The following is a 14,615-nucleotide window of genomic DNA, read 5'->3' on the forward strand; positions in this document are numbered from 1 at the left end:
CAAATGAAATTTCAAATTCATATAAAATAATTTAATATTTATTGAATATATTGAGTTAATTTATTTGACCAAACGCACTATGCAAATTATTTGTAACCAATATCCTGTCTCTATTAATTTAACAAAAAATGTAAAAAAAAATTTGAGAGACAGTCACAGTTTCCTTCTCGACCAGCAGAGGTCAGTGTGAGATCAGATTTCTCCCTGAAACTGCTTGTGTTCAGGGATTCTGGGAAGAAATGATCAAATCAGCCCTGAATAAATTACACAAGTCAGCTGTTCTCAGTCTTATGTTCAAATGAAAAAAAGAGCAAATTTATTCAAACTATAAGTACAGTAAACAGGACATAATACAAAACAACACACAGCACACAAATAACGAGACGGTAATGTTATGACAGAGCTCGAGCTTGTATAAATAAAGTCATTCCTCATTTGAGTTCCTAAGAATATGATTTAATGGAATTGAATTAAAAAGCATAATTTTTGGTGTCACAAATGTGAACTTATGAGTGGTTATTAATGTAGCATTTGTCTTGTATGTGGAGGTTGTTCTGAAGTGCACGAACATTGTATTAGAAGTGTTTGGATTTGTAAAATCACAGAACATCACAGCTTGTTTTCCTGCATTATTTAATCATCATTCTGCTTTCACAAATCTTTGTATTCAATCTTCAGTCTTCATAAGTTCACTTCTGCATTAAACTCAAACACCAAACCGTATTAATTCATAATACTGAGTGAATCTGCCAAGAAGCCCAAATATTCAGTTATTTCTGAAAAGTAAATCTGTTCCAATCTTAACTGTGTTCTTTATTCTTTGTAAAACCTATATTTAGTTTTTGAACGGTAGGATTTGTAATGTTTTTTTAAAGAAGTCTCTTCTGCTCATCAAGCCTGCATTTATTTGATCAGAAACACAGCAAATGCAGTAATATTGTGAAATATTTTTACTATTTAAAATAACTGCTTTCTCTATGAATATCTGTTAAACTCTCATTTATTTCTGTGATGCAAAGCTGAATTTTCAGCATCATTACTCCAGTCTTCAGTGTCACATGATCTTCAGAAATCATTCTAATATGATAATTTACTGCTTAAGAAACATGTGTGTGTATATATGTAAACATGTACCTTTAGATATTCTCCGAAAATGAAGATTTTAACATTAATATTTCTGATTATTCTTATTATTCTGTTTTAGAAGACGATTGGATATGTGCCTGTGTTTGGGTATCTTCTCTATATTAACACGTCTATTTTTAGCCACTACTGCATCTCTTTTTTTTAGATCACATGCTATTGATGTTCTGCTGTCTTTTTCTAATACACGTAGTGCTAGAAAATATTTGACATTTATGTTAAGTGATAGATACTGATAATAAAAATATTATACCCATCCGGAAGCCTTTTAAAGAAAGAGCCCGTACCATCTCTGACAGAGAACAGATCTCAACCCGCTGCATCGATTCTACACCCACTGCTCACTTTCACTGATGCCATTAAATATTCAGCATTTCCAAATGCGAGTACATTATCATACATTTAGAGTTTTTGTTTAGTGAACTGCTCTCAGCATTAAACACAATATACAATACAACCCTTAAAATAGTGTGTGTACAATTATAATGATAATGCATACAGTTTTCGTGTAATAGGCTTCTGCACAATACATTTGTGTGCATGTGCATGTGCAAAAATAGTGTATATATAGTACAAAAGCTGCATGATTAATCAAAATAAAACCAAAATCACAATATGTCTTAGAGTGATTATCAAAACGCATAGATTATGATTTAATTTGCGTGTTTCACAGTGAAGTGCGGCACTGTGTTCATTTATACGCTTCAGGGGCTACCTGTGGTTTTCCATCGAAATAAAAGCCTGATGCTTTAACTCCAAAAATAAAGAAATTAATATTAGTATTGTGATTTTACATTTATAATATAAAATTATTTTTCTTAAAGTGAAATATTACAACAGTAATATTCATTTTGTTTAGTGATTTCGTAATTTTTATTTAATAATAATATTAATCATAATAATAATTAGAATTATTTTATATCCATATTGATTAAATATTATTTTTTATTTTACTGTGAAATATTACAACAGTAATATTCATTTTGTTTAGTGATTTTGTAATTTTTATTTTATTTAATAATAATATTAATCATAATAATAATTAGAATTATTTTATATCCATATTGATTAAATATTATTTTTTATTTTACTGTGAAATATTACAACAGTAATATTTATTTTGTTTATTGATTTCGTAATTTTTATTTTATTTAATAATAATATTAATCATAATAATAATTAGAATTATTTTACATCCATATTGATATAATACAGTTTTTTTTCCCCCAAATTGTGCAGGCATAGTCCAACAGTTATATTTCTTGTTATATATAAAACGCATAATTACAATACAGTTTTGATCTTCCTGTCTTTCCATTAGCCTATAATGCACAACACAGTACACCCAACAAACAAAGCACTGCAAAAAATGTTTTTTTTTTTTCTTTTTTAAATGCTTTTTTTTTTTTCAGAAAAATCTTGATTAGTTTGTTTTCCCCCAAAACGTGCAGCCTTAATATATATATATATATATATATATATATATATATATATATATATATATATACGTATATAGATACACGATACAGTTTCAAAATATATATAATACGCATTATTACGATACAGTTTTGATCTTCCTGTCTTTCCATTAGCCTATAATGCACAACACAGTACAGTTAGTGCATGTCAATAAAGTCGCAGAACAATCTCAATGGTATTTTAGTTTTAAATCAGACCAAGGTATGAATGTTTCCGAGCACTTAAAGGTTGAAATATAACTTCTGCTACGACAAAACAACGCCAGCTTCCCCGCGAGACGCAAACACGCAGCGGATACGTTTCCTGTCACAGGCGCTTTGTTCAGGCAGCGGACGGACCGTACCATCCATCTGCAGGGGAACCCGACCGCGCTAACAACACACGTTCTGACTCCACTCACACAAAAACACTCAATTCGCAAGTATATTGAAATTTTAACAAGTCTAATCTTAATATAAGTCACATTTGCGCTTTTAAACAGTGATTTTATCCTTTTGTAGATGCGCGCTGTTTGTCGGCCCCCCCTCCGTCTCGCCTGTTGCCATGTTCCCGGTTCCCTTATGGGTGTGGTGACGAGATTGCTGGCGAAAATCGCTTCTCAGCTCGAGTGAGGGCTGCGCGGCCCTTTAAATGCGTTTAAAATCGACTTCCAATTAATTGTGCCGCTTTGAAATTCATCCGTGCGCTCATCAACATGCTAGGGATCTGAAAGAAGCGGAGTTAGCCCGAACCAGCCTCATCAGGTGAGCGGAGAAAACACCCGTCCGCCGCGTTTCTCTTTTCTCGTCTATTTCCTGCTTGTGAAAAGCTCGTAAACTCTGATTTATTCACACCACTGGACTCCTTTGTACTGTTTTTGGGGCTCGATGATGGGTCGAATCTCGATTTAGTAGCTAATTAGTTAAATTATAATCTGCTAGTTATGTTTAAAAGCGACGAGGCGGCAGGAGGCCCGATAAACACACGAGTTAAAGTGTTTCCTGGCACGGGTTAATCCTCTAAATGGGTTAGTTAGGTTATTAGTTAGTTGGTTAGTTAAATGAAAGGTTGTCATGTTATGTTCTTGTCACAAGTTACTGTAGTAAACACGAACTCTTGTTTTTGAATCAAAGTCTTCCTTGGATGAATTAATGTGAATGCTAGTAATTATATTTCTATAAAGATAATAATCTTCATAGAATTTCATTTTAATTTTTAGAATCGCTTTTAAAGTATTTGGTGTAGCTGAGATTGTGCTGATAGTTTTACTTTCACTTTACCTTGAGATGAAATCTCAGAGTCTGTTTTGATTCACCTAAAGTTTATTATTATTTTTTTTTTTTTAAGATGCCAGCTTTAATTATTTTGATATTTACAGGGTCATATGGTGTTTTACTCTATAATGCAGTCTTTTAATTTCATAATTTTACATATTGTTGGCTATTTCAGTGTTTAGAAATGTCTAGCCGGTATTATTTTCAAACAGAGTTCAGTATTTATTACATAATCTAATGTAGAAATACATACTAATTGTAATCTGATTCCATAATACATGACAAAAATTGTAGTTTTTAACGTAATCATTACACATTTCAGGTAATATTAATATAATCGGATTATTTTTAGATTACTTTTGACCTTTCTCACTTATCACATTGATTTAAATCGGATAATCTAGTGTCATATTGATATTAAAAAAATACAAAAAGGAAGAAAAATATATTCAATTCGTTGAAATTAATGACATAAAGTGGATTAAACATCAATGTTTACCAAACTGGGGTTCGTAAAGGTACTGCAGGGGGTTGTGAGTTTATTAAAAAGCTAATAATTAACTAAATCACTTCCTAAAAGATAAAATAGTTTATTAGTTTACCTGCATGTCATGTGACCGTTAACCAACATCACAGATCCGAAGTAAAATACTTAATTGTTTTAAAATCTCAGGGGTTCTTTAAGTAAATATATTAGATTAAAGACATTCAGATGACAAAAAAATAAAAAATAAAAAAAAAAAAAAAAGTTTGGGAATGCCTGCATTACACGTAAATAAGAAATAATGTGAATTTTAATGTGTTTCAAAGACAAAGAAAAATTCTAAAAAATAATTGAAATAGATGGTTAAAACTAAGCTACTGAGTGATAATTCAGATGAATATTAAGGTTGATGCAATGTTGAAACACTTTAGTGCTCAAATGCTGTAAAACACAAAACTGGAAGGCTTTCTGAGCGGTAGGATATTTTAACCCGCTCTGGATAAGATTGTGTGTAATATCGTTGAGTTCCTCTTCCCAGCAGGGAAATAAGAGGCAATAATGCTTCCTGGAACTGCCTTTCAGTTGTATTATTATTGTTTTATATGACTAAATAAAAGCACACAGGTTGTCATTCATGTATCTCAGATCCGTAAGTTGTAGTTCTCTGACTTATGTGAATGTTTTCATGTTTTCAAAGCTGATTTTACTATTTTATTTTATTTTTTCACAAAAATCCATTTGAGCCACACATTCAACAGACGCTAAAATAGATTGGTCTAATACAGTTTTGTTTTGTTTTTTTAAACCTAAAATATTAATTGACATCTTCCCTGAAATTCTAAGTTAATATTTCAATAATTTAACAAAACACCCACGTGTTCAGGGTTGTCTGATGCAGGTAAACAAATAAAATATTTAATTTTTTTATTTTAATTTTTTTTTTTAGGAAGAGTTTTATTTTGATTGATTCGATTTTAAAATTATTTTAATTTTTTTTGTACTTTATTTAATTATTAGCTTTTCATCAACTTTGGGGAAGCCTTGGCCTAAAATAGAATATTTTGAAATGCACATTGTTCGATTATTTGATTGCACTGACATCCAAAAGGGGCTTTATTACTGATGCTAGACTTACACGAGTAACACTTTCAGGAAATATTTTCAGTCTGTAGTCACTCAGCATTACATAAAGTCCAAAACCGAGATATAAGGAGGTGTATAATTGTTAAACGTTTATAGTTTTGGTATTAACAATATGGAGGGTGTTGCTGTCCGGGACTGCTTGGGCAGTATTATTTTATAGCATGATAACACTATATTTCATGATCTAGTTACTATATATATTTTTAATAACCAAGTGGTAATGCCTATTTTTGAAGGATCATGTGACACTGAAAAATCAGCTTTGATCGCAGAAATAAATTACATTTTATAATATTTTCACATAGAAAGCAGTTAATTTAATTTGTAATAATATTTCACGATTTTTATAGTATTTTTGATCGAATAAATGCAGCCTTGGTGAGCAGGAGAGACTTCTTTTTTTAAAAAAATCATAATTATTCTAAACTTTTGACTGGTAGTGTCAAAAAAAAATCTGTTTACATTTTAAGTGTCTTTTAGTGAATAAATATTAGCACTGTCAAACGATTCATCGTGATTAATAGCATCCAAAATAAATGTTTTTGTTTAGATAATATATGTTTGTGTACTGTGTATATTTATGTATATATAAACACACACATAGAGTATATATTTTTTTAAAATATTTACATGTGTATATATATATTTATATTTTATATTATACATAAATATATTTAATATATAAACAAAATATTTTTCTTAAATATAAACATGCATGTGTTTGTATTTATATATACATAATAAATATACACAGCACACACACACATATTATGTAAACAAGAACTTTTATTTTGGAAGCGATTAATCGCAATTAATCGTTTAACAGCGCTAGTAAATATTCTGTAAATGTGCATTGAGAAATACTGTAGAAGAGTATGCTGAACTTGGTTACTGTATCCATGTCACATTTTTTAATTGAACATTCAATTGCAGATGCTTCATTATGACTTGTTTCTAACCTGATGGACACAAAGTTAAAGATTTGGTTTATAGATTATTGGTTTATAATCATGAATAGCTAACTAACGAACTCAAGTTTAGGGTGCGTCAAATGACACTCTTAGTATGAGAGACGCTGGACTAGTAACTAAAACCATCAGGGTACTAGACCCTGGTTACTGTGAACTCTCAGACGCAGTTTGAGCTTGCCTTGTAGTAGATTGTATAACTCTAACACATTCGTATGGAATCAAAGAAAGGTCAGTGAACATATGGGTGGCATTTGGCAGCATTCGGTGGTGTTTTGAAGACGCTTTGAGCTTTCCCACTGCTCTCAGATCAGTCTGTGCATGCAATTAAACTTGCTGGAATGGATTTGGTCAAAGCAAGCTGGTCTATTTGGGGGTTTCATGATCGCACGCATCCCTAGTGCAGTGTTTGATTGACGGGTGTCATTGTATGATGCGTGATTGCAGGTCCAGCACGTTCTCGTCTCGGGTGCCGGTCAAACAGGAACAATGAGTGAGTTGGAACAGTTGCGACAGGAAGCGGAACAGCTTCGCAACCAGATCCGGGTAAGTGTTTGGACCGACACGCAACCAGAGGAAACATTCATTTGAGACGAACACACAGAGACTTCTTGTGCTGTTTATTTAGATTGGTGGGTTTTGTCATGGATTGTGTTTGTTGTTGTTTTTTAGGATGCTAGAAAAGCCTGCAGTGACTCCACACTTTCGCAGGTACGAAACATAAATCATTTATGATTGCACCATCCTGCGTCATATTAGCTGCATGAAATCCAAAAGTGATTTTGGGGTGCTGACACCAAAAATAGTGGCCATCCTCGGCACACTTTTTCACTAAATACAATGCATTTTTGCTTTGAACAATCATTTGTAAGGTGAAGAAGTCTTGTATAATCACATTTGACATTTGACTGCTTTTGTTATTTGGATAAGTGCATTAAAGCTGATAATTACATTTATACAGCTATGGAAAGAATTTAGAGACCACTTTAAAATTCTCAGTTTCTCTGGATTTTTGATTTTAAGTTATGTGTTTTTGTTTTATTCTGTAAACTACTGATGACATTTCTTCCAGATTTTTAATAAAAATTTGTCATTTTGAGGTTTTTTTTTTTTTTTTTGCATGAAATGACAATTAGTCAAAATAACAAAAAAAGATGCCATGATTTCAGACGTGTTTATATTCGTTTTTAGACAAAACAATACCAATGTTTTAACTTCAGAAGAGTTAAGAAATCAATATTTGGTGGAACAACCCTGATTTTCAATCACAACAAATGAAAACATTTGCTATTTTGACCAATTATCAATTTATGGAAAAAAACAAGTTTAAATGACAATATTTTATTTAAAATTTGGAAATGTTATCAGACCTTTATAGATTAAAACAAATATTAACATTTTACTCAAACCCATAACTGATAAATCCAGAGAGAATTTTTTTATAAATATATATATATATATATATATATATATACGTCGGTTTTATATATATATATATATATATATATATATATATATATATATACAGATTTATATATATATATATTTCTTATTTTGTATTAAACTGTATCTATAAACTGTATATATCAACCAGTTCATCTACAGACTTCCTTAATATAAAAATTATGAGTAAATGTTCTGTAAAAGAGTGAAATGCTGCAGAAGATGATGCTGAAGTTACTGCTCTTACTGTACCACTGGACTGGAAAAGCTCTCTAGTGGAAGCTGATAATGTTGTGACGTTTCATCTCTTGCTGTTTTGGGCTCATATGGCAGATGACGGCGAGCCTGGACTCAGTGGGGCGGATACAGATGAGAACGAGACGCACGCTCAGAGGTCATCTCGCCAAAATCTACGCCATGCACTGGGGCAGCGACTCCAGGTGTGTGTTCGATCGGAGGGTCTCTCTAAACCATCACCACTGGTTTTATGTACAAAAAAAAACGCTGCTTTAAACACTCCAGGCTGGTCTCCTTTCAACTGTGTGATTAATATTACATGAAATAACGCTTGGGACCCCGGTGTTCGTTTTCCGTGGAGCTGTAATAAGGCCTTTCCCACCATGTTGCTCAAATCCCATCTGTGTCCCGTATTAATTACTTTTCGTTGACTGAAAAATGGATTCGCTGCAGTGTGGCTCTTTATCATTTCTTTGCCTTTTTTTTTTAGGCTACTTGTCAGTGCCTCCCAAGATGGCAAACTGATCATATGGGATGGTTATACGACCAACAAGGTAATGACATACTAGAGCCATGTACAGATTATTCAAATTAAAAATGTTATTTATCATTGCATCAGTGTCTCAGCAATGGATGTGAATGGGTGCCGTCAGAATGAGAGTCCAAACAGCTGATAAAAACATCACAATAATCCACAGCACTCCAGTCCATCAGTTAACATCTGGAGAAGACAAAAGATGAAACAAATCCAGCATTAAGATGTTTTTAACTCAAAAATAGAGTCTATAATCCATAATAACACTTCCTCCAGTGAAAAAGTGTTCTGGTGTGAATCAGGAGAGAAATCTGCACAGATCAAGCAGAGTTTAAACAGCTCTAAACAAATATGTGTCTGGATTTTGATGTGCGAGACAACAGTAGAAACAGGAGGAAGCATTATTATGGATCATGGACTCTATGTATTTGAGTTAAAAGCATCTTGTCTTCTCCAGATGTTAACTGATGGACTGGAGTGGTGTGGATTATTGTGATGTTTTTATCAGCTGTTTGGACTCTCATTCTGACGGCACCCATTCACTACAGACACACTGATGCAATGCTACATTTCTCCAGATCTGATGACACTAGCTGGTTACCACTTTTACAGTGTTACCCAGTCTTGCTTTCTTTTTATCTTCAGCTTTAGCTCGTTAGATTACTGAAGGATGTTGTATGTTTTTAACTCTGTCCGACAGATGCACGCTATTCCCCTGCGCTCCTCTTGGGTCATGACCTGTGCCTACGCCCCGTCGGGGAACTACGTGGCCTGCGGAGGCCTGGACAACATCTGCTCCACCTACAGCCTGAAAACCCGCGAGGGCAACGTCAGGGTCAACCGAGAGCTGGCTGGACACACAGGTAGAGTCACTGTTATTCATCTCCTCAGTCATTTATCTACTATTTTCTCTAAAGCAGGGATTTTCATCAGACGAACCACTTTGACCTAAAATATTTACTGAGATTTTAAATAAATTTTTCAACAATGTAACAACACACTTGATGCTTCTCTGATGTCGGTTTATTCAGGTTTAACAAATAAAATATTTAAATGCTTTTATATTATAATAATAATAATAATGATAATAATAATAATAATAATATATCCACTACCAGGCGAAAGTGTGTAATAATAATAATTATTTATTTCAGCTTTGTATCACAGGAATAAATTACATTATAAAATATATTATAATAGAAAATAGTTATTTTAACTTGTAATAATATTTCACAATATTAGTGTTTTTAATGTATTTCTGATCAAATAAATGCAGCCTTGATGAGCAGAAGAGACTTCTTTCAAAAAATTAAGATTTTTAATTATTCCAAACTTTTGACCGGTAATTATAATAACATAATTCTATATTTTATATTTTATGTAAATATTGTTATGTATTTAAATTTGCCATTTTTATGATTTAATTAAATATTATTACCTTAGCTAACTCTCGGACCTCAGTTTGGGAAACCCTGCTCTAAAACGATTCTTTCTGTTTGGCATTTCATACTTTTCATCGTTAATCAATGAAATACATAATTAATGAATTTTTTTTATGAATGAATTGTAGGCTATCTGTCTTGCTGTCGTTTTCTTGATGACAATCAGATCATCACCAGCTCCGGTGACACCACATGGTGAGTTAATGTCACATACAATAATAATAATAAACTCATTATTGTATAGTATTAGTATGTCAAGGGATAAATGGTGTTAACTGTATTTGGCATGTTGTACATTGTATTCAGAGCATCTTGCATTAATTTGATTTATTTTTGCTATTTTTTTTTATTTTTTTTATTGTTTTATTATTATTTTTGATTGTGTATTTTATCAATTATTTTCTTTTTTTTATTATATTTTTTTTAATCCAAAGTGTCTTGCATTAAATTTAAGGTATATATTTAATTAGCTCATGCATTCCCGGGGAGTCATAGTTGTTATTTCAGGTTGTACTTGAATTAAAAACATTTGGTTTTGATTGAAACTAAATGGAATCTGTGTTCAACTTTGCTCCTGTGTGTCTTGTGCAGTGCATTGTGGGACATTGAGACAGGCCAGCAGACCACCAGTTTCACGGGACACTCGGGTGATGTCATGAGTCTGTCGGTCAGTCCCGATTTAAAGACGTTCGTGTCAGGAGCCTGCGACGCTTCTGCTAAACTGTGGGACATCAGAGACGGGATGTGCAGGCAGTCCTTCACCGGCCACGTCTCGGATATAAATGCCGTCTGCGTAAGCTGTTTAAAATCATGCTTGCTGTTTGTTTAAATCCGGTGGTTTAGAAGCTCCTCTACATGGAGCGTTGTATTGAGTTCGGTTGTTTGCTCTCGCAGTTCTTTCCGAATGGAAATGCCTTCACGACGGGTTCAGACGACGCCACCTGCAGGCTGTTTGACCTGCGCGCGGATCAGGAGCTCATGATGTATTCTCACGACAACATCATCTGTGGAATCACCTCCGTGGCCTTCTCCAAGAGTGGACGCCTCCCTTTAAAAGGCGAACGTGCAGGTAAGAGCGAAACACTTTTTCACTACCCTTCAGAACACTCAAAAAATAACTAAACACTACTTCACTACCCTTCATTATAATTAAAAAATAATATTATTTTATTGTTTTTTTTTTTTTTTTTTTTTATTATTATTATTTATTGTTATTATTTTATTTTATATTGTTTGCTTTTAAGTATTTTATTTATAATTTTATTCTTATTACTTTTTTATAATTTCTTTTTTTTAAATAATTTTTTTCATATTTTTATTTACTTGTTTATTTTATTGATCTATTTTTAATTCATTTGTTTGCATATTTTTATTTATATTATTTATTTAATTATATTATTGTTTTGTTATTTTTATTTTATTTTTATTTTATTAACTTGTATTCGTTGTTTTTATTTATTTTCTTTTATTTTAAAATTTTGTTAATGTTATTTTTACTGTTATGTTTTTTCTTTGATTATTGTTTGTTTTATTAATTTATTCACATTTGCTTGCATATTTTTATTCATTGTTTAATTATTTTTTATTTTGATAATTTTTGTTTTATTTATTTTATTTGTATATATTTTTAATTTATTTTATTATTAATATTTGTATTTTTTGCTTATTTGTAATTTTTATTTGATTTTATCATTTATTTTATCTTATAATTTTGTAAATGTTATTTTTACTGTATTTTTATTTGTTTTTTTCTTTGATTTTTGTTTGTTTTATTAATTTATTCAAATTTACTATCAAAATTCTAATCATTATCTAATAATTATTATTTAATTAATTTATTTTAACATTTATTTTATAATTTTGTAAATCTCATTCTCAATCTATCCATACCTCACATTACAACCTATTGAGCCTCTCTTTCTCCAGGTGTCCTGGCCGGTCATGACAACCGAGTGAGCTGTTTAGGAGTACCTGATGACGGGATGGCTGTGGCCACGGGATCATGGGACAGTTTCCTTCGGATCTGGAACTGAGAATGATATTAAAATCTCCGGCTCCTGTTTCCTCCGGTCCCATTTCTCCGTCTTTCCACAGCAGTTCCTCTGTATTCCAGTTATTACACATGATTTTGAGTAAGTAGTTCAATCCCGTGGAGAAGCCAATCATCACTGCAGGCCACAGGAATTATAGGAAGAGATTATTAAAGTGTCATTGTGTAATATGTAAATATACATGTATATGAATATAGATATGGTATATATGTACAGCATTACGTGTATGTATATACCATATAGTATATACATACATAGTGTTCATGTATATATTTTTCTAGTTGATCATTGGCCCATGACATTTTTATTAATCTTTCACTTTTTGTATTTTGTTGTTTGTTTGTTGTACATAGAAAACAACGCTAAACTAAATGGAACGTCGCAAACAGTCTGTATTACAAAAAAAAAAAATTGTGAATTTACGGAGGTTTTCGTGCATTGGAAAACAAAAGCATAAAACACATTGTGTTTTTATGCAGATGACCTCTGGACGTTTTTTTTTGGGGTTTGTTTTTTTTACACGCCACTAAATCAATCATCATTTATTGGTGCTTGAGGGTGTTTGGAAAGAAAGCACTGAATTTTCTCGCAGCCTTGCGATCGAATGTTTAACTCGAAGCATTTTGATGCCTTGTTTTTAGAAATCTTGCTTTTGATTGCAAACGAAATTCATATTCGATCTGCCCTTGAACTTTAGCCTTAAATACTAGTGATCAAAACAGAACTAATCCTAGTATATAAATCCCTATTCTTGGTGCTCACAAAGAAAACTGTGCTTTGAATGAATCCATAACACTTGCTTTTTCTATTTTCTTTTCATTAGAAATGGCCACAAACCCTCCTCTTAAATTGAAGTGTTATAAAGATGGAACGTATTGGAAACAGTATATATACTTTTTTTGTTTTTGGTGTTCATTAAGCGTCGTTTGAATGCTGAGACAAGTTTTTTCATCTTGTAAATGTGTGCAAACAGGTGGAAATGAAGAACACTACCTGGTCAGGATGGTTAAACTTCTCACCGAGTCACTATATTTGGCTTAATTTTTCTATGAATCAAAAATCGTAGATCATAGCGATGAAGCCGTTTACTCACGTTCGCCATATTTATGTGCCATTGGTTCTGACAGTATGCCTGTGTTTGCTGCGGTTGCCAGATTTAATAAGCCTGATTAAAACAGTGATATTTGTGCCATTGTTAACGCCTCATTTAACTGTGAAAAGCATTTCGAACCTTTCTTTTACGTCGCCTTTTTATATTAAAGGGAATCGGAAAGCAGCTTGAAATTATCAAAACACGTATTTTTCTTTCTGAGAAGTCCTTTTACAGTATGAAGATGCTTTGTAGCATAAATAAAAACCCTTTCACTGCTCCATAAATGAATTGATTTTAGTTTGTTTCTTTGAGTTTTATGATGATTAACTGTGAAAGGGAACGTCTTTGGTAATAATGCCTCATTTTGAATTCAGTTCGAACCGGAATCATGCTGGTGTTGTTAGATTTAAGTCGGATTTCTATTGTTGGTACTGTAGAGGTTGCCAGATTGTCGATCCGTGATTCTTTTTGTGGTTGTTTTATTATAATCATGTTGAAGATTTTAGTGGTTGGTTCTGGATCAGCTGAATTTGCAGTTTTAGCACACAGCTGCCATAAGAGCGGCTGAAATGCTGATGTTTCAGAGCTTTAATGAATACCATGAATGACTTTTCCAAATGTGTTTAGGTTTTTTTTTAATGCATGATTTCCAAACCACTCAAACTCCGCAACGAAAGAGCATTTTAGTATTACAGTGCATGTTAGATCCCCAATGTTTTAAGTATTCATGATATACTTGTGGCTCGATTTTGTAAGCTTGATTATCCATTTCTTTTTCTTTTGAGCCAATAAAACCAGGAGTGTTTTGCCTTGTGTACTTTCACGGTGCCATATTTTCAAATAATCATTTTTAGTAACATTTTTGTTTCTCAACTTTTTTTTGGTATTTGTAAAGTAACATGGTGTTAATGCTGCCATACACTGATATTGTAACCAATAAAAAGACTTTTAACCATATCCTAAAATGTGTTTTGTCTTTTAAACTTGTGCAGTTATATTTAAATATGGATGTTGGGGATAAGTACTGAGGAAAAGTTACATTACATGCCGTTTTCAATTGAAAACAAATAATTTAATCAAATTGTATTTGGTTTTTCATTGGCGTTTTCACTTAAAAGTAAACTTTATCAAAGTAAACGAACGAGAGAAGCGTCACTTACCCGATTCATAACCGAAGATCCAACGCCCGTCCAGGTATTCTTTCATCCTACCTGCAGCTTAATATTATTTTGTCAGTATTATATGTTAATTATAAAATCTGCCAAAAATCTGTGATATAACTGCCGAGAGAATTTACCTCAGAATTTCGCGCCTCTTCCTCTCACAATCCCGGCGCGCGCGCGA

General features: G+C 32.3%; 1 protein-coding gene across 1 annotated transcript; it reads left to right on the forward strand.

The window, feature by feature from the left end:
- Positions 1-3,169: 3,169 nt before the first annotated feature.
- LOC109090021 (guanine nucleotide-binding protein subunit beta-4-like) lies at positions 3,170-14,228 on the forward strand. Its single transcript, XM_042766921.1, has 10 exons — positions 3,170-3,365; positions 6,918-7,016; positions 7,143-7,181; positions 8,247-8,353; positions 8,641-8,704; positions 9,386-9,548; positions 10,256-10,322; positions 10,719-10,920; positions 11,022-11,196; positions 12,054-14,228. Exons 2-10 carry the CDS (start codon positions 6,960-6,962, stop codon positions 12,158-12,160), a joined length of 981 nt encoding a protein of 326 aa, XP_042622855.1. The 5' UTR covers positions 3,170-3,365; positions 6,918-6,959; the 3' UTR covers positions 12,161-14,228.
- The last annotated feature ends 387 nt before the right edge of the window (positions 14,229-14,615 follow it).

The sequence above is a fragment of the Cyprinus carpio genome, chromosome A11 (genome assembly GCF_018340385.1).
Source record: "Cyprinus carpio isolate SPL01 chromosome A11, ASM1834038v1, whole genome shotgun sequence".
In the NCBI taxonomy this organism is placed as follows: Eukaryota; Metazoa; Chordata; class Actinopteri; order Cypriniformes; family Cyprinidae; genus Cyprinus; species Cyprinus carpio.

Bases quoted from the DNA above. Each gene is read 5' to 3' on its own strand.
- LOC109090021 (XM_042766921.1), top strand. From the start codon at position 6,960: ATGAGTGAGTTGGAACAGTTGCGACAGGAAGCGGAACAGCTTCGCAAC. The intron at 7,017-7,142 runs GTAAGTGTTTGG...GTTGTTTTTTAG, and splicing joins AGCTTCGCAACCAGATCCGG to GATGCTAGAAAAGCCTGCAG. The intron at 7,182-8,246 runs GTACGAAACATA...CTCATATGGCAG, and splicing joins GTGACTCCACACTTTCGCAG to ATGACGGCGAGCCTGGACTC.